The sequence below is a fragment of the Physeter macrocephalus genome, chromosome 12 (genome assembly GCF_002837175.3).
Source record: "Physeter macrocephalus isolate SW-GA chromosome 12, ASM283717v5, whole genome shotgun sequence".
NCBI lineage: Eukaryota > Metazoa > Chordata > Mammalia > Artiodactyla > Physeteridae > Physeter > Physeter macrocephalus.
In genome coordinates, this window is record NC_041225.1 from 13,450,134 (window position 1) to 13,469,859 (window position 19,726).

At 46.7% G+C, this 19,726-nt stretch overlaps 1 protein-coding gene across 1 annotated transcript in view; it reads right to left on the bottom strand.

Moving 5' to 3' along the window:
• Nucleotides 1-7,941: 7,941 nt before the first annotated feature.
• The window catches only part of MERTK (MER proto-oncogene, tyrosine kinase), a 126,525-nt gene continuing 114,740 nt past the window's right edge, over nucleotides 7,942-19,726 (bottom strand). The window contains exons 16-19 of the mRNA XM_024129837.3: nucleotides 18,825-18,934; nucleotides 16,914-17,073; nucleotides 16,101-16,237; nucleotides 7,942-9,077 (exon numbers count right to left, since the gene is read on the bottom strand). Of these exons, the coding sequence (XP_023985605.1) occupies nucleotides 8,567-9,077; nucleotides 16,101-16,237; nucleotides 16,914-17,073; nucleotides 18,825-18,934 (918 nt within the window). The 3' untranslated portion in view covers nucleotides 7,942-8,566. The remainder of the gene's footprint in view (nucleotides 9,078-16,100; nucleotides 16,238-16,913; nucleotides 17,074-18,824; nucleotides 18,935-19,726) is intronic.

Sequence of the window (19,726 nt, forward strand, 5' to 3'; positions counted from 1 at the left end):
GTCCATGCCACTCTCTCACTTCGTCCCAGCTTACCCTTCCCCCTCCCCATGTCCTCAAGTCCATTCTCTACATCTGCATCTTTATTCCTGTCCTGCCCCTAGGTTCTTTAGAACCTTTTTTTTTTTAAGATTCTGTATATATGTGTTAGCATACAGTATTTTTCTCTTTCTGACTTACTTCACTCTATATGACAGACTCTAGGTCCATCCACCTCACCACAAATAACTCAATTTTGTTTCTTTCATCCATGTTGCTACAAATGGCATTATTTCATTCTTTTTATGGCTGAGTAATATTCCATTGTATATATGTACCACATCTTCTTTATCCATTCATCTGTCGATGGACACTTAGGTTGCTTCCATGGCCTGGCTATTGTAAATAGAGCCGCAATGAACATTGTGGTACATATCATACTGTTTTGATGATGGTAGCTTTGTTTTTTGTTTTGGCTGCATTAGGTCATTGTTGCTGTGCATGGGCTTTCTCTAGTTGTGGCGAGTGGGGGCTACTCTTCATTGCAGTGTGTGGGCTTCTCATTGCGGTGGCTTCTCGTTGTGGAGCACAGGCTCTAGTAGGCCTGTGTGCAGGCTTCAGTAGCTGCAGCATGTGGGCTCAGTAGTTGTGGCGTGTGGGCCCTAGAGTGCACGGGCTTCAGTAGTTGTGGCTCATGGGCTCCAGAGCGCAGGCTCAGTAGTTGTGGCACACAGACTTCATTGCTCCACAGCATGTGGGATCTTCCCAGACCAGGGATCTAACCCATGTCCCCTGAATTGTCAGGTGGATTCTTAACCATTGTGCCACCAGGGAAGTCCCTGTATTATTTTTTGAAATCAGAGGGCATGATACCTCCAGCTTTGTTCTTCTTTCTCAAGATTGTTTTGGTTATTTGTGGTGCTTTGTGTTTCCAAGTGCCCATTAATAGATGAATGGATAAAGAAGATGTGACTGACATATATATATACACAATGGAATATTAGCCATAAAAACTAATGAAATCTTGCCATTTGCAACAACATGGATGGACCTAGAGGGTATTATGCTTAGTGAAATAAGTCAGACAGAGAAAGACAAATACTGTATGATTTCACTTATATGTGGAATCTAAAAAACAAATGAACAAACATAGCAAAACAGAAACAAAGTCATAGATACAGAGAATAAACAGGTGGTTGCCAGAAGGGAGGGAGGTTGGGGGGGGAGAGAAATAGGTGAGGGAGATTAAGAGGTACAAACTTCCAGTTGCAAAATAAATAAGCCATGGATATGAAATGTACAGTGTGGGAAATATAGTCAATAATTATGTAATATCTTTGTATGGTGACACATGGTAACTAGACTTATCCTGGTGATCATTTTGAAATGTATAGAATTATCAAATCACAATTGTTGTGTAACAGGAACTAACATAGTGTTGTAGGTCAATTACACTTCAAAAACAAACAAACTCATAGAAAAAGAGATTAGGTTTCTGATTTCCAGAAGTAGAGGGTAGAGAGAGGGGGAACTGGATGAAGGCATTCAAAAGGTACAAACTTTCAGTTATAAGATAAATGAGTACTAGGGATGTAACGTTATACATGAAATGTGTTAAGTGAGTAAATCCCAAGAGTTCTCAACACAAGGAAAAAAAATTTTTCTATTTCTTTAATTTTGTATCTATATGAGATGATGGATGTTCACTAAACTTATTGTGGTGATCATTTCATGATGTGTGTAAGTCAAATCATGATGCTGTACACCTTAAACTTATACTGTGCTGTATGTCAATTATATCTTTATAAAACTGGAAGAAAAAAATAAAAATTAGGTTGTCATTTTACTGTTGAGTTGTAAGAATTATTTATAAATTCTGGATAAAAGTTCCTTTTATCCAGACTGATGATCTCTGACTTTGGATTGGAATATTTAATCCATTCACGTTTAGTGAACTACTCATCACTGGCTAAGCAAGAAACACTGGGAATGCCAGGCAGACTTGTAAACTTCCCGAACTTGGAATATATTATCCAAGCTACAGACAGATCCATAAACAAAATGTGGAGGCCTCATTGGCCCAAGATGTTTAAGTACAATGTCTGATCAGTGATTGGCTTACTACTAAGCTCTGCTTGACTCAGGGATGACCCCTTAAAAGTCAGACTTAAAAATAAAAATAGGAATAATTTTTAAAAAGCAACTGAGCAGGGGCACCAGTGTTCAAACATTGCAGGAGAAACACAATCTACAGGATTAGTTCAGGCAAACCCCTAAAGAAACAGTGATAACAACCACCCCTGGAAGGAGAGACAAATTAGAATCCATAGTTGTTGCAATATATGACCTGAAATATACAGTTTCAACAGAAATAGATTAAATGGGTAAATAAACAAGAATATTAATGCATACACAGGAAAAAAGTAGTCAATAGAAACTTTGCCTGAAGGGATCCAGATGTTGGACTGAACAGACATTTTATTATGTAAAAAAGCATCTATTTATAAATATGTTCAAACAATGAAAGAAAACCATTTTTTAAAATCAAATAGAGAATATCAATAAAGAAAGAGAAGTTATTAAAATAACTGAATGGAACTTCTGGAGTTGAAAAAATACAATTACTAAAATAAAAACTCACTAGAAGGGCCCAACAGCAGATATGAGCCAGCAGAAGGAAGAATCAGTGAACCTGAAGGTAGATCATTACAGATAATCTCACCTAAAGGACAGGAAGAAAAAGAGTTGGAGAACCACACATTTTTGAATGAGAAACTATCTTCTGTCTTTGGAGAAACTATGTTAAAACAAGCCTCATGGAGTTAAGTACTCATGGAGTACTCCATGGAGTTAAAGAAGCAGCCTGCATTCTCTTGTTCAGATTTGTAACATGATGGAATTTTGGTTTTCAAACTCCAACTGATGGCCCTTTAATTTTAAGTCAAATGGGGCTGGGCCTTAGAGCCTGCTTCCAGGAAAAGCATTTGATCTCTAGCTCTGGAGTTTGTTACAGAGTCTGAACAGCATCTGCAGGCCTGGCTGATCTGCTTTACTGTGGTATTAATAGACTTCAATAAAATGTGCAAGTCAGAGCACTCTGAGGAATATTCTTTAAAAGAAAGTATTCATTTGAAGCTATCTATTCCCTCTTCTGGACTGTTATCCAAGACAGCAAGGCCTAGATTGCTGTGCTTTGCAAATCCCAATGTCCCAGTTCTGTTCAGAATATAGTCACTAATATTCTCAGTGAGTATCAGTTGAATGGGTGAGTTGATTGTATCCTCACATGGCTGATGTTCAAAAACACTTTTTTTTTTTTTTTCAAAAATACTTTTTTGGTTAGAATTTGTAGATGTGCAGTTTCAGTAAATCCACTGATGAATTTAAAATTATTGTGTCCTTAAGAGGTAGGAAGGGTTAATATACATAATTCTCAAGTGTCTCTTTCGAATATCTATGCATGGAATCCTATTTCAATAAAGATATTATACATGAAAATATTCTGAAGTAGTGGTCTTTGGGTTACAATTTCTGGAAATAACCATTACATTAAAATACAAATAAGTTAGGTAATTTAGACATGCTTTTTAAAGTTAAACAGGATTGGCAATTTTACTTCTATTCTTAGAGCTTTAAAAGGGAGAAAATAAAACCTACATATAGAAACATCGCACGTTACTGAAATGTTCATTAAAGAAAGCAAAACTTCCCGTTTTCCCATTTGTCACTCAAGGTACCTAAATGTCTTTAGAGAAGTTAAGTTGCTGTTATAACTGGTTTATTTTGGGGTGAGTTACTTTCCTACCGACTCAGCAGAAGTTCCAACTTGCTTTTTTCATTGACCAGAAGTTACAAAATTCTTTACTTACATGAGTCAGGACAAGTCTGGCCAGAATCGACCTGATTTGTAAGATAAGAGCTGTGGTTTGGCCTGTTTCCTGAGAGGGAATCTCTGCTTGGTCTGGGGGACATGGAAGCAGAGGGAGGGTCTCCTCCTCCCTGGAGGGCACTCTGACACCTCAGGTCCCCAAATCCTGTTGGTAAAGTCACCACTGCTTGCCATCACCCATATTTGGAAAGAGAATGGTCACCGAAGCTCAAATAACTAAACTCCAGGATGAGACTGATAGGAGAGGTATCTGGGCATTGCTGTGTAGGGAGTTGCCTGCCTCTGGGGCATGAGGGCCACTGTCCTGCACTCTGGCAACTTCCCCTACTGTATGCATCACTGGCAAAGATTAAGTCTTTTTCTTTTCCTCCTCTCCTCTCCTCTCCTCTCCTCTCTCCTCTCCTCTCCCTCTTTCTCCTTTCCTTCCTCCCTCCCTCCCTTCCTTCCTGCCTTCCTTCTTCTTTCTCTCTCTCTCTCTCTCTCTCTATTTTCCTTATTATTTTTTTTTGGCTGCGTTGGGTCTTAGTTGCGAGATCCTTTGTTATGGCGCTCGGGCTTCTCTCTAGTTGTGGTGTGCAGGTTTTACTCTCTCTAGTTGTGGCGCGAGGGCTCCAGAGTGTGTGGTTTTTGCAGTTTGTGGCATGCAGGCTCTCTAGTTGAGGCGTGTGAGTTCAATAGTCATGGCATGCTGGGCTTAGTTGCCCCGCGGCATGTGAGATCTTAGTTGGACCAGGGATCGAACCCACGTCCCCTGCATTGGAAGGTGGATTCTTTACTACTGGACCACAAGGGAAGTCCCTTTTTCTTTTCTTTTTTGAATTAGTTTGCATTATTTTGGAGGCAGTTGATAACATAATCAGGGGCGATATTTCTATGACATATGGTGAGTTTGTACTGCATAAGCAATGAAATTGGGAGAAGCCTCTGATTGGGAGAAGTCTCGATAACAAGCATAAGGTCCTTTCAAGGACCTTGCCACCTCCCCTTCCTACAGGGGGTTGCAGAAGGTGTTGCAATCTTTACTGTACACTGATGGACACTTGGGCTCCGGGACGGCAAAGTGACCTGACCAAGATTGCCCAAGGAATGCTCACAGGACTGGTTCCTGTTCAGTCCTTGCTGCTGGCTGCGTGGTCTGACTCCTGAGACCCTGATTCTTCTCACTTCTCCTTTCTACTCAGAAAGAAAGGCCAGAAAAAGGAATGGAAAGGGGGGTGGGGAGGAGGGGAGAAAAGAAAAGGAAAGGAAAAAGGAAAGAAGAAAAAAGGAGAGAGGTGGGGAGGGGGAGTGAGGGAGGGAGGGAAGGAAGGAAGGAGGAAAAAATAACCCTCCCAAGGCAGAGCTAGTCTCACCTGTAGGTCACAAGTATTTCTGGTATTTGTTTATTTCTCTTGCTCTCCCCAGCCCTGTCCCAGCCCAGCTGAAGAGAATGACTGACTTGTTTCTCCCTGTTTTCTCTCCCAGACTTTTGGCCCCAAAGAGCCACTTAAAAAAGTAATTTGAGTTTATACAAAAGAGAACTTGAAGGGCTATGTTCAGTTCATGCTCAGAAGTCTATACAGGACTTTGCCAGGGATCGGGTCCTCTGAAAGTTACTTCTTTCAAACATTCCAGCGTGGCTGAGAGAAGAACATGGTGGTACCGATGGTCTCAGCGAGGAGACTTTAAGTGTCTGAACAAGGGTAGTCCGGCTCCATTCTCTTGTTGGGAAAAGGAGGCTGGGATGGGAGTTCTGCCCGTCACGCCCCATTTACCCAAGGCCCTGGGGCATCGCTGTGGGGTTGAAGTGAATTTCTCTGCCATGTTTGTTAATGTCTCAGGAAAAGCCAGAAGTCACAGCTTTCTCTCTACAGCAGAACTGGCCCAGGCTTTCCAGCCCTTCTCAGGCCACACGGCATATACTGAGCAAACTGGACAGGATTTGGGGGGCTGCGGGCATTTGATGACCTATTCATTATATATTTGTTTACATTATGTAATTAAAATTAGAAACACAAAACACAAAGTGTATTAGTTTAGATATTTAATATTAAATGTGTATGAAACTCCCAAGTATGTTTTTCAATTTGCTTATTTATCTTACAGATGCAAATATACTTTAAAAAAAATATTTATTTAATTTATTTATTTGGTTGCGCTGGGTCTTAGTTGTAGCAGGTAGGCTCCTTAGTTGTGGCTCATGGGCTCCTTAGTTGCGGCATGTGTACTCCTTAGTTGCGGCATGTGTGCTCCTTAGTTGCAGTGGCGGCCTCCTTAGTTGCAGCTCATTGGCTCCTTAGTTGTGGCATGTGTGCTCCTTAGAAATATTTATTTAATTTATTTATTTGGTTGCGCTGGGTCTTAGTTGTAGCAGGTAGGCTCCTTAGTTGTGGCTCATGGGCTCCTTAGTTGCGGCATGTGTACTCCTTAGTTGCGGCATGTGTGCTCCTTAGTTGCAGTGGCGGCCTCCTTAGTTGCAGCTCATTGGCTCCTTAGTTGCGGATCACCAGCTCCTTAGTTGTGGCATGCAAACTCTTAGTTGCAGCATGCATATGGGATGCAGTTCCCTGACCAGGGATCGAACCCGGGTCCCCTGCATTGGGAGTGCAGTCTTAACCACTGTGCCACCAGGAAGTCCCGAACATACCTTTTTTTGCGGCGGTGGGGGGGCTGCACGGCTTGCAGGATCTTAGTTCCCTGAGCAGGGATCAAACCCGCGCCCCTTGCAGTGGAAGCACGGAGTCCTAACCACTGGACCACCAGGGAAGTCCCCGCGAACATACCTTTTTACCTTGGGTTTTTCTGCTTGAACTAGCCAGTCAGTTCCTGATCAAGACATTCTCCATAGTTACCACCAGTAGGAAAATTTATTATTTCCACAAAGTAAAAAAATAAAATTTTTCTATTGATTTTCAAATAACCATTCAAAAATTTCCAACAGTAGAAATGATCTTTATAGGCTCTAACAGCCTTTTGTTTTTTTCCTTTCACGGATAAAATGTGGTGCTGGCATCTCTCCTAACAATGCAGCTTCCTTTCCAACCCTCAGAACTTTCTTGTCTGGAGCATTGCACAGTAACAATAGAGCTGGCAGACCCTGGAGACTGGGGCACCTGGGCCGGCATCCGGGACCAGGACCCAGACTGTGAGGGCCACACACTGATCCCTGCAGGCTGCAGTGGCTTGGGTGAGGCTACTCACAAATGCAACAGACCTGGGGGTGCCAGTGGCCCTGCGCCTGCATGGCTGCCCCGGGGGCCGAAGGGATCAACACTGAAACTGACCACATCAGTCTACTGCTTTACTAGCAGAGTAAGTGAGCCTCGTCTGGCCCCAGTCTGCCCACCTTTGACATGGTATGAGGATTAAATGACGGCCAGGCCTGGCCACATAATAAGTGCTATCTACGTGTTTGTTAAAAAAAGTTAAAAGGTCGAGACGCTCTAGAACAGACCCCCAAATCACATGCGTAGAGCCAGCCAGAACTGGATTCCTTCCTTCTGAATTCTGGCTCCCGCCCTCTCTAGACACGGGCCATAGCAGGCCCTCAACCTTTCCAGCCTCTGTTTTCTGGCCCATGCGTGATGATGGCACTGGTACCCACGTTAATGATGTACAGATTAATGTACAGTTCACATAAAGTGCCTGAGACATAACAAGTGCTCAACCAGCAATGGCTGTTATGACCCAGCAGAGCCAGGACGTGAACTCAGGGGTCCTAAGCGCTGAGCTTGTTCCCTTGTCCACTGCCCGCGTCTCCCTCCTACGAGTCTCGCCTTCCCACAGAAAAGCGCTTAACCTCTTGGACTCTCTTTTAGAATTTTTTTTTTTTTTTTTTGGCCGTGCCACGCGGCGGCATGCAGGATCTTAGTTCCCTGATCAGGGATTGAACCTGTGCCTCCCACAGTGGAAGGGCAGAGTCCTAACCACTAGACCGCCAGGGAAGTCCCTTCTACGATTTATTTGAAATCTTTCCACTCAGATTGTATTTTTCAACCCTCTGATATTTTTTTGTTCTTCATCTTTGGGCCCTCTGGAGTGGTTTTTCCATATCTTTAAAAAAACAATGTCAAGAGTGGTCAGAGCAATTGCATCGAGAGCCAGGCATCAAGGGAATTCCTTTGCAAAGGCACTGAGGCAGCCAGTGGCCATGTCTTTCCAAGTCTCAAGTAAGTACCACGCATCTTTCCTCATTCATGTTTTATTAGGAAGCCAGATCGGAGAATTCATCAGTTATAAAACTTTAAATATGAAATGAATCACTCTTATCAAAGAGATAATTCAGGTGGGAATACCAGATTTTTCTTAAGAGCAGAAGCAAAGGCAAATATGGCATTTTATTTTACAAATATTTAATAGTCATGGAAAAGGAAAAGAACTTTAAAAAAACAACTTTGTGCCAACGTGAACATCCAGGAACTGCTGTGGAGATGGGGCTGTTAGAGCTTAAATGTTAAGATCATCCAGAAAAGTGACATAAGTCACCTTTTATTAAAATAGAATATCTTTGTCTCTTTCCACCATATACATATAGATATTTTCTCTTTAAATAAATATATGTTACGTATTCTAAACGATGACTTACTTGACAACATTCACGTGGTGCTTTCGGGCCAGGGCGGCATCGACTTGGTAAGGAAGACAAATACCAAAAACATCGAGTGTATGTGGGTTCTCGTAAGGCGGAATTTCCAGGATTTGGGAACGTGTCTCAGCTCTCCTCACATGAGGACTTCTGAGTCTTCTGAGGAGTCGTCAAATAAGAGTTCATCTGACGCTGGGATCCCCAAGGGCAGCGTGCTGGACCGGGACCAGGAAACCCCATTCCTTACCAGCCTGTCCTCCAGTAAAACACCGTTCCTTTCCGCCGTCCCTGTCGCCGGGGCAGCAGGAGCCTGTTCTTCCCAGCCCTCGCTGACCCCGTTCAGGATGTACCTTCCCTCGTGAGGTCTGTTGTCATAGACTTCTGCGGTGACCACGCTGACGGTGGCGCCGGGTGTGCAAGGAGCAACGACCAAGCCGGGATGGATGTTCACGTCCAGCTGAGCAAGTGGCGAGCCCTCGGCCGGGCCCTCGCAGCTCTCTGGAAACTGTGTGTTGACGTAAATGATGTCGGCTTCGTCCTGAACTTCAGGCAGGCTTTCCAGGAGCTTTTCTAGCTGCAGCCTCAGCATTGAAAAGGTGGGGCGGTCCAAGGGCTCAGCTCTCCAGCAAGATTGCATGACTTCATACCTCGAAGCAAAGAAGAGTGTTATCTCCTGGCGCAGCACGCACAGCCCAAGGGCAATCTGCCCCTGCTTCTCCCACTCAGGTGGGAGTGGAGGGGCTGGGGGGAGGGGGAGGGGAGCGGGGGGTCCTGGGAGCAGACAGGTGTCAGCGCCAGCTCCACACTCACCATCGTTCCAGGCCTTGGGAGGCTCGAGGAATGAAATCAAGAGGGGGGCTGGCGTGGGCAGGTGTGTGAAGAATAAGGGCAGTGCTGTGACCGCGGCAGGTGAGCCCGGGGCTGGGACAGCCCCTGATTTGAGGCGGCCGCAGCTTCGTGGCACGTGTAGGGCTGCTGAACCTCGGCCACCTGATGCTGCTCCGTGAAGGAGAAACGCTCTGGGGCCCCTGCTCTTCTCCGTGACTTCGACCTCCTCCAGTAAAAATAATAACCGCTGACCTGTCATTGGCATTTACTATCTGACAGCCATCGTGTAAGGTACTTTTAGAGATACTAGCCTGCTTAGCAGCACGAGCCCACACACAGGTACTGTGATCCCCACTTTACAGAGGAGGATCCTGAGAGCGTGACGCTTGGCCCCAGGACGAGGGTGAAGCTGTGACCCACATCAAAGAGTGTCTGACTCCAGAGCCCATGTTCCTAACCACCGAGCAGCCCTGCTTGCCATGGCTCAGACCCTGACGGGTTTAGGTTCTACCCCATGGGCAAGGAGCAACCACAGAAAGTTTGTGCTTCGGTGCATTCCCATGATCAGATGATAATTTTAGGAAAGTTGCTTTGGATGTCACCCAAAGGATGTATCGGGATCCTGGGGGTGATGAGAAGAACAAGACAGGAGGCAGAGGAGCCTGCACTCCCCTGTAGGAAACGGGAACCCGCTCGTTCACGTACATATACTGTGGATGTCACTGTGCCAGTTCCCACAAGTGTCACCAGCCCCAGGCCCCGCCAAGCCCTGGACCTCTATGGTCTGACGGTACTAGCAGACCCCGTCTTATTGCACTTCGTTTTATCACACTCCAAAGACACTGTGTTTTTTTTACCAGTTGAAGGTTTGTGGCAACTCTGTATCGAGCAAGTCTATTGGTGCCATTTTTCCAGGAGCATTTGCTCACTTGGTGTCTCTTGTGTCACAGTTTGGTAATTCTGACAATATTTCAAACTTTTTCTATTATTGTTTGTTTCTATTGTTTGTTAGGGCGACCTGTGATCAGTGATCTTTTTTTTTTTTTTTTTTTTTTTGCGGTACGCGGGCCTCTCACCGCTGTGGCCTCTCCCGTTGCGGAGCGCAGGCCCCGGACGCGCAGGCCCAGCGGCCATGGCTCACAGGCCCAGCGGCTCCGCGGCACGCGGGATCCTCCCGGACCGGGGCACGAACCCACATCCCCTGCATTGGCAGGCGGACTCTCAAGCACTGCGCCACCAGGGAAGCCCGATCAGTGATCTTTGATGTTACTATGATAATATTTTTGAGGTGCCACAAACTGTGTCCACGTAAGACAGCAGATTTTCAATCAACAGACGTTGTGCGTGTTCTGACTGCTCCACCGACCGGCCACTCCTCTGCCTCTCTCCTTCTGCTTGGGCCTGTCTATTCCCTGAGATACAACAATAGTGAAATTACGCCAATTACTAACCCTAGAATGGCTTCTAAGCGTTCAACTGAAAGGAAGAGTCACAGGTCTCTCACTTTAAGTAAGCTAGAAATGATTAAACTTAGGGAGGAAGGCATGTCAAAAGCTGAGACAGCCCGAAAGCTAGGCCTCTAGTGCCAAACAGCCCAGTTGTGGATGCAAAGGAAAAGTTCTTGAAGGAAATTAAAGGCGCTACTCCAGTGAACACACAAATGATGAGAAAGCAAAACGGCCTTATTGCTGATGTGGAGAGTCTGAGTGACCTGGATAGAAGATCAAACCAGCCACAGCATTCTCTTAAGCCAAAGCCCAATCCAAAGCAAGGCCCTAACTCTCGTCAGTTCTATGAAGGCTGAGAGAGGTGAGGAAGCTTCAGAAGAACAGTGTGAAGCTAGCGGACGTTGGTCCGTGAGGTTTCAGGAAAGAAGCCGTCTCCATAACAAAAGTGCAAAGTGCTGGTGTAGAAGCAAGTTATCCAGAAGATCTAGTTAAGATCATTAATGAAGGTGGCTACACTAAACAACAGATTTCCAATGTTGACAAAACGGCCTTATATTGGAAGAAGATGCCATCTAGGACTTTCACAGCCAGAGAGGAGAAATCAATGCCTTGTTTCAAAGCTTCAAAGGACAGGCTGACTCTCTTGTTTGGGACTAACGCAGTTAGCAGGTGACTTTAAGTTGAAGCCAATGCTCATTTACCATTCCAAAAGTCCCAGGGCCCTTGAGAATTATGCTAAACCTACTCTGCCTGTGCTCTGTAAATGGAAAAACAAAGCCTGGATGACAGCACACCTGTTTACAACATGGCTTAATGAATATTTTCAGCCCACTGTTGAGACCTACTGCTCAGAAAAATGGATTCCTTTCAAAATATTACTGCTCGTTGACAATGTACCTGGTCACCCAAGAGCTCTGATGGAGATGTATAATGAGACGAATGTTGTTTTCACGACTGCCAACACGACATCATACTGCAGCCCAGGGATCAAGGAGTCATTTAGATTTTCACATCTTATTATTTAAGAGATACATTTTGTAAAGCTAGAGTCGCCACGGATAAGAGATTCCTCTGATGAATCGGAACAAAGTAAATTGAAAACCTTCTTGAAAAGATTCACCGTTCTAGATGCCATTAAGAACATCTGTGATTCATGGCAAGAGGTCAAAATATCAACATACACAGGAGTTTGAAAGAAGTTGATTCCAACCCTCATGGATGACTTTGAGGGGTTCAAGGCTTCACTAGAAGAAGTAACTGCAGATGTGGGGGGAAGAGCAAGGGAACCTGAAGATGCGACTGAACTGCTGCAATTTTAACCTGTTTTTTTTTTTTGGCGGCACGGAGCAGCTTGCGGGGTCTTAGTTTCCCAACCAGGGATCAACCTGGGCCCTTGGCAGTGAAAGTGTGGAGTCCTAACTCCTGGACCGCCAGGGAATTCCCTGAATTGCTGCAATTTTATGATGAAATTTTAACGGATAAGGAGTTACTTCTCATGGATGAGCAAAGAAAGTGGTTTCCTGAGATGGAATCTACTCCTGGTGCAGATGCTGTGAAGATTGTTGAAATGACAATAAAGGATTTAGAATATTACGTAAACTGAGTTGATAAAGCAGCACCAGGGTTTGAGAGGACTGACTCCAAGTCTGAACGAAGTTCTCCTGGGGGTAAAATGCTATCAGACAGCACTGCATACTACAGAGAAATTGTTCATGAAAGGAAGAGTGGATCGATGCAGCAAACTTCACCGTTGTCTTATTTTAAGAAACTGCCACGGCCACCCCAACCTTCAGTAGCCACCACTCTGATCAGTCAGCAGCCACCAGCATCGAGGCAAGACCCTCTACCAGCAAAAGGATTATGACTCGCTGAAGTCTCCATGATGGTTAGCATTTTTTAGCAATAAAGTGTTTCTTAAAAAAAAATTTATTTATTTGGCTGCGCCAGGTCTTAGTTGTGGCATGCGAACTCTTAGCTGTGGCACGTGGGATCTAGTTCCCTGACCAGGGATCGAACCTAGGCCCCCTGCATCGGGAGTGTGGAGCCTTAGCCACTGGACCACCGGGGAAGTCCCCACAAAGTGTTTTTAAAATTAAGGTATGTACACCATTTTCTAGACACAATGATATTGCACACTTAACAGACTACAGTATAGTAATCATAACTTTTATATGCACCGGGAAATCAAAAAATTCCCGTGACTCACTCTACTGCGGTGCTCCGGAGCTGAGCCCGCGATATCTGGGAGGCGCGCTTGTACTGGGGGAAGGAATGGAGGGGAGGGGGACCCTGAAAGACATCTGCTGGCTGAGGGGACCCAGTGGGATAAGAAAGAACAAGGTGGCTCCCGCGTGTCACCCCGGAGACGAGGAGACGGAGGGCCGGTGCCACAAACCACAGTGTCTGCAGCTGGGAGGCTGTGAGCTCGGCCGACGAGAGGTCCCCCGGAGGTGATGGGAGGACCACCCAGAGCGGCCTCTTGGGTGATGCGGACCTGGTCATTCAGAGGTGGGGGTGATGCCGTAAGAAGAGGTGGCCCTCAGCGGGCAGGACCGGGGAGCGGGGCTCCAAGCACACCCTGTTATTTCCGTTGCTGTATTTCTCAGGGTTGACTGTAAAATGACTGAGGGGCAACCAAACACAGGAGTCAACTCATCTCCACTAAGGTGAGACAGCAAACAGAGGTGCTCAGAAGTATCTGCCTCAGTTTTAAAAGAAAAGACCCCAGATATGGAAATGCAGAGAGCTCTCTGGGGGATGCCGTCGTTCGCCAGCATCCAGACTTGAGAGGGGACCTGGGAAGCGGGCCTGGCTCACCAGAGCCTCTGCGAGCCCGCGGTGTGACGAGCCAGCCTGGGGGTGGGGACCACAGAGCCGTTGCTTCCTCCGGCTTTTCCCCAGCCTCCCTCCCCCAGCCGCACGGCATTGCTGACACTGCAGCTCTTTCACCTAAAAAACCACCTCTCAAAAACCGACTCAGCATTCCCTCGTCATGGCTCTACAAGCAACATCTAAAAACACAACGTGACACAGCTTAGACCTTGCTAAGACCCCAGATAATCAACTTCTCCTGGAGCAACAAAGAAGCCAAGAAAGAAACAGCCACAAAAGCCTCCATTCAATATTGTTTGACAGAAATGGCTTCCCCATTTGCAGAAGCAAACATTTCATTCATGTGGCCCTTTCAGAAACGACCGTGAAGCCCCAGATCTAATTGAATTAGGATTTCATGATGTTTCTTTTAAAGGGCTTATGATTTCTGTTTCTGATCTAAATGTTATGGATTTACAACCATAATCACCACCACCACTACCATTCCCCCCAAGCGGTGTGAGGCTCTGATCAAAAAAGACTTTCCTTCTGTTTGGCCGTGATGGATCAGGGAGGCCCACGTGCAAACTGACCGGGGCCTTCTCACCGGTGCGAGGAAGCAGGGCCAGAGTGTGAGTGTGGGTGCGCGTGTGTGGGGTCCTGCACAGGCCCACCTGCCCGAGCAGCGCGGCCCGGCGTTCCACGGCGGAGCCCACGCAGGCCCACGGTCCTGAAATGTTCTTGCTAAACATGGTGAGAATGCCCCTCTCCGAGCCCATGACCCCTGTTACGCTGGGGACAGACTCATCATTAGGAAGGTTCAGATCACCAAGCTGGAGGCAGTGCCACGAGGAATGATTTTTATTTTTATTTATTTATTTATTTTTTTATTTTTTTGTGGTACGCGGGCCTCTCATTGTTGTGGCCTCTCCTGTTGCGGAGCACAGGCTCCGACGCCTGCATCGGCAGGCGGATTCTCAACCACTGTGCCACCAGGGAAGCCCAGGAATGATTTTTAAAAAGTCGGCAAGGTGTTTGGGAGGGGATCGAATTGTAAAGATGTTATTAATCACAGGCACCATATGTGACACTTAGCGTGCGTGCTTCCTGCAGGCTGAGCGCTCCACACACTTCTTTGTTAGCCCTCCAAATACCTCTGCAGAATACGTGACTATACTTTTTTGGTGGCTGATCACGTGGCACGGAGCAGTCAAGTCAGCTGCAGTGGCCACACACGTGGCTAGTTAGGAGGCAGAGCCTGGCCTCTCTGACTCCAAGTCCCAGGCCTCTCCCCGTACTGTCCACCCCGAAGAGAGAGGGGCCTGTTGGGATGGGAAGGGCACTCTGGTCCTGCACGCTGGGAGCTGGGGGGTCTCACGCCGGCTGAGTGTACAGTCTCCCTGGGATAGTTTTTTTTTTAACAATATTATTGTTATTATTTTTATAAATTTATTTACTCATTTAGTTATTTTTGGCTGCGTTGGGTCTTTGTCGCGGTGTGTGGGCTTCTCATTGCGGTGGCTTCTCTTGCTGTGGAGCACGGGCTCTAGGGGCATGGGCTTCAGTAGCTGTGGCACGCGGCCTCAGTAGTTGTGGCTCGCGGGCTCAGTAGTTGTGGCTCATGAGCTCTAGAGCGCAGGCTCAGTAGTCGTGGTGCACGGGCTTAGCTGCTCCGCGGCATGTCGGATCTTCCCGGACCAGGGCTCGAACCCGTGTCCCCTGCGTTGGCAGGCGGATTCTTAACCACTGCACCACCAGGGAAGTCCATCCCTGGGATAGTTTTAAAACATACATTTCTGGGCCTGCTCTGTACCAAGAGAATCACAATCTCCAGGCACAGGCATGTGGGATCTTCCCGGACCAGGGCTCGAACCCGTGTCCCCTGCGTTGGCAGGCGGATTCTTAACCACTGCACCACCAGGGAAGTCCATCCCTGGGATAGTTTTAAAACATACATTTCTGGGCCTGCTCTGTACCAAGAGAATCACAATCTCCAGGCACAGGGCTGAGGAATCACATTCTTAGAATATCCCCTGAGCAATTCTGATGACCAGCCTGAAAGCAAAGTCACTGGCGTAGATTTCTAAATTTCCTGATTCAAGATATTCCTGTGATTGGTTTGTTTAAGATGTTGAACAAAAAGAGAAGCATGACTGCAGCAAAAGAGGGCAGAGAATCATCCAAGTACCTCATGCATTGTAAAGTCGACCTATTTATCTACAGGATATATAGTCAACCCTCAGTATCCATGACAGATTGGTTCCAAAAGCCCCAGCGGATACCAAAATCTGCAGATGCTCAAGTCCCTTACAGTCAGTTGGCCCCCCGTTATCTGTGGGTTCTGCATCCACCCATACAGAGGGCCGACTGTATTTCCTAGAGGGGCTTACAGAACTTCAGAACACGTGCGGGCTCACTGGAGATGTGCACACACCGCTTCCCACACCAGGAGAGGCTTCTGTCCCGGACATCTGCGTGTGTCATCTTCTGCCCACAGCCGCCTGGCTGAGTGTCCCCACCCGCTATGGCTGTGTGTCCCCAGGTCTTGGCAGGGTGCCCCGAGATGAAGAGCAGCTGACTTACAGTTCATCCAAGCAGTCCTCTGGCTGTTTCAGCCTGTGGCCGTGGAGAAGATAGTCATATATTTCGTGGTTCTGGACTCCGGGATAGGGGGTCATTCCTCGTGTGGCTATTTCCCACATGGTCACGCCAAATGCCCACTGAGGACAAAGCGACAACGTCAGGATGCAAGTCTTTCCAGAAGGGCTGAATGGACTTTTTCATTGGGAAAGGTCATTTCCTTAGAGCCCCGGTGGTCATGCACAAAGCTGACAATTATGTTTGAGATACGCTGCTCTCCCAAAACGGCAATAACGTGGGGTCGGAACGTCACAGTTCCCCATTTTTACTAAAGCTGTTTGGGAAATGAGACAAAGGCAGATCTAGCCTTGTGTCACATCAGTGCTCTGTTTAACGTTCTTGTTCCTACTGTTGTCGGCAAGTGTTTTCTTTTCCTGATCTCTGGTTAAGGGTATCAGTACACAGCACCTTTTATACAGCATCTTAGTTCCAAACAGCCATGGGATGAATTCATTTAATTTAATGTGAATATGAAACATCTTAGTTGCAGGCAATGAGTCACTATACTGTAGCAGAGGAAAGTGGAAATAAATTAAGGGCCTCTGCCATCCTCTGAATGTCAGGCTACTTCACCAGAATCTAATGTTCCGCCTGAATTAAAGCATCTAGCGATAAATAAAGAGAAGTGTGAGCGTGCCCCAATCCTCAGCTGATCAAAGAGTAAGATGTCCTGCAGCGCCAGCCTAAGTCATCTCTTTCAGCATGCCTTCATCTTTGCGATGTGGGGCCCCGAATCAAAACTCTGTACATACGTACCACGTCACTTTTACTGGTGTATACTCGGTCCGCGAGACTCTCTATGGCGATCCATTTCACAGGCATCTTAGCGATGCGGCCCTGGCGGTAGTAGTCGCCACTGTAAATCTTCTTAGAGAGACCAAAGTCCGCGACGCAGACAGTCATGTCATCTCGCAACCTACAGACAGAGACAGAGGGAGTTCACGTCCTCAGAGACCTCAGAGGCAAAGCCTTAAATCACAGGTCTGCACCTGATGCAGCTGAAAACATTCACGATGAGTAACCAAAAGATAGAGACCCCACAGCCTGTGGGGGTCCTGCTTTGGGACCAGTGGCAGAGCAAGTGAGGGGGAACCAGATGAGTTCTAACTTTCTACCCTTCTGGGCTGTGTGGGAATCTGGACCAACCAGGGCACCTGGGCACAGAGGATGGAGCCACCTGGAGGAACAGAGGTGCACGGGAGTAAAAAGAGCAGCAGCTCCAAGCCAGGGCCCCCTGGGGGACTCATCTAGAGCCCAGCAGCCTTCCTGCCTGACGTCTGGAAGCAGCACTGGCTCCATAGATTAAGTAAGCCACTTGACAGCTTGGGGGGAAGCACGTGCTGTAAGCGGGGGACACTGGACGTCCTGCTAAGATGGCGCCAGGTGGTACCTGAGGCATTAACTGGAAAATTAAAGGAATACAATTGCATTTACAGCCCAAGCAGTTAAAATTGATCTTAGACAAGGAGAGGAGGAGGAGGAGGAATGAGTGGTCTGGAGGTAGGGTGACTACCTTGTCCCTGTTTGCCTGACACTAACATTTAAAACCAGAAGTCCCACATCCTGGGAAATCCCTCAATTCTGGACAAAGCGGACAGCTGGTCACCCTACCTCGTGGGAAAAACATGAAGGAAATGTTAAGGGGAAGAAAAGGTTTTCATGATTCTCCCTCCATGGTAGACAAATTATTTAAATAAAAAACAAAACCAGGACCCTTCTGGGTTTTCAAAAATGAGGTGAAAGTGATAGACGGCCGGGGGGCAGGGTTGGTTAGGAGGAGGGAGGGGACAGGCTCCACTGTCACATCTCCAATGAAGAAAAACGAATAACAGCAATACATTTAAGGAACACTCTCTCTTCTTGCAATAGTAAATTTCAAATCAAGAAACAGTTATTGTTTTTGAAGATTTACAGCAGATAATGGCTGTTGAAGCAGATTGAAGAGATGGGGGAGGTGAAGTTCGAAGTTCTTGTATAAGCCCTTGTCTCTCTGCTGCAAAAGGAAAGCTTTGGTGTAGTCAGGACAAAACCAATTCACAAGGCAGTATCATGAAAACTCAGGGACAAAACCATTATGATTTTCATTACTGTCTTCATGATAAGCTGACTTATATGTAACTCTGGATCGAAATAAGCTAATGGCAGTTGGGGAGGATCCCAAAGTTCACACCTAGTACTCCTAGCTGAGTGAGAGTGTGAAAATAAAAAAGTAGTCACACATAAACTCACTATTATATAGAAAATAGATAACTAATAAGGACCTACTATATAGCACAGGGAACTCTACTCATTACTCTGTAATGGTCTATACGGGAAAAGAATCTAGAAAGGAGTGGATATATGTATATGTATAACTGATCACTTTGCTGTACACCTGAAACTAACACAACATTGTAAATCAACTATACTCCAATAAAAATTAAAAAAAAAAAAAAAAGTCACAGGGGAGTTTTGGAGGCCAGCCAGACTCTTAGAGGCAGAGAAAACCCTCAAGCAAACACCCAGTCGTGTCAGGACGGTAGAAACGCCATCTCCGGAGCCTGCCACACTGTCACCTCCCAAGCCCAGTCCTCCTCCATACTTGAACATCAACAGGCCACCCCACATGCCCACAAATATCTACCACCATGAGGTCCAACCCACTCCAGGATGGGCCAGGGCTCTTACATGCAGTTTCGAGCAGCTAAATCTCGATGTAGAAAGTTCCTGTTGCTCAGATACTCCATTCCCTGGGCAATGTCCACCATGAACTTCAATAGTGTCTGCAGAGGAATATGCTAGGGGGTGGAAGACACAAGGAAACAGATTATTATTATTATTATTTTTCTGGCCACACCATGTGGCTTGCAGGATCTTAGTTCCCTGACTAGGGAATGAACCCGGGCCCTGGCAGTGAAAGCGCAGAGTCCTAACCACTGGACCACCAGGGAATTCCTGAGAGACTATTATCTTTTTAAAAATAAATTTAGTTATTTATGGCTGCGTTGGGTCTTGGTTGCTGCACCCGGGCTTTCTCTAGTTGCAGCGAGCAGGGGCTACTCTTTGTTGCGGTATGTGGGCTTCTTATTGCGGTGGCTTCTCTTGTTGTGGAGCACAGGCTCTAGGCACGCAGGCTTCAGTAGTTGCGGCTCGTGGGCTCTAGAGTGCAGGCTCAGTAGTTGTGGAGCACAGGCTTAGCTGCTCTGCGGCATGTGGGATCTTCCCAGACCAGGGCCCGAACCTGTGTCCCCTGCGTGGGCAGGCAGATTCCTAACCACTGCGCCACCAGGGAAGTCCAGGATTATTTTTTAAAAGGAAACCAAGTTAATTCCATTTGAGGGGGTGAAATGATGGCTTTATGACTTAGAAGTGTGGCCATGAAACAAGGAAATTTCCATATCACTCATGTCACAAATAAGGTTTTAAAAATGAATGAAAAACAGGGCTTCCCTGGTGGCGCAGTGGTAGAGAGTCCGCGTGCCGATGCAGGGGACACGGGTTCGTGCCCCGGTCCGGGAAGATCCCACATGCCGCGGAGTGGCTGGGCCCGTAAGCCATGGCCGCTGGGCCTGTGCGTCCGGAGCCTGTGC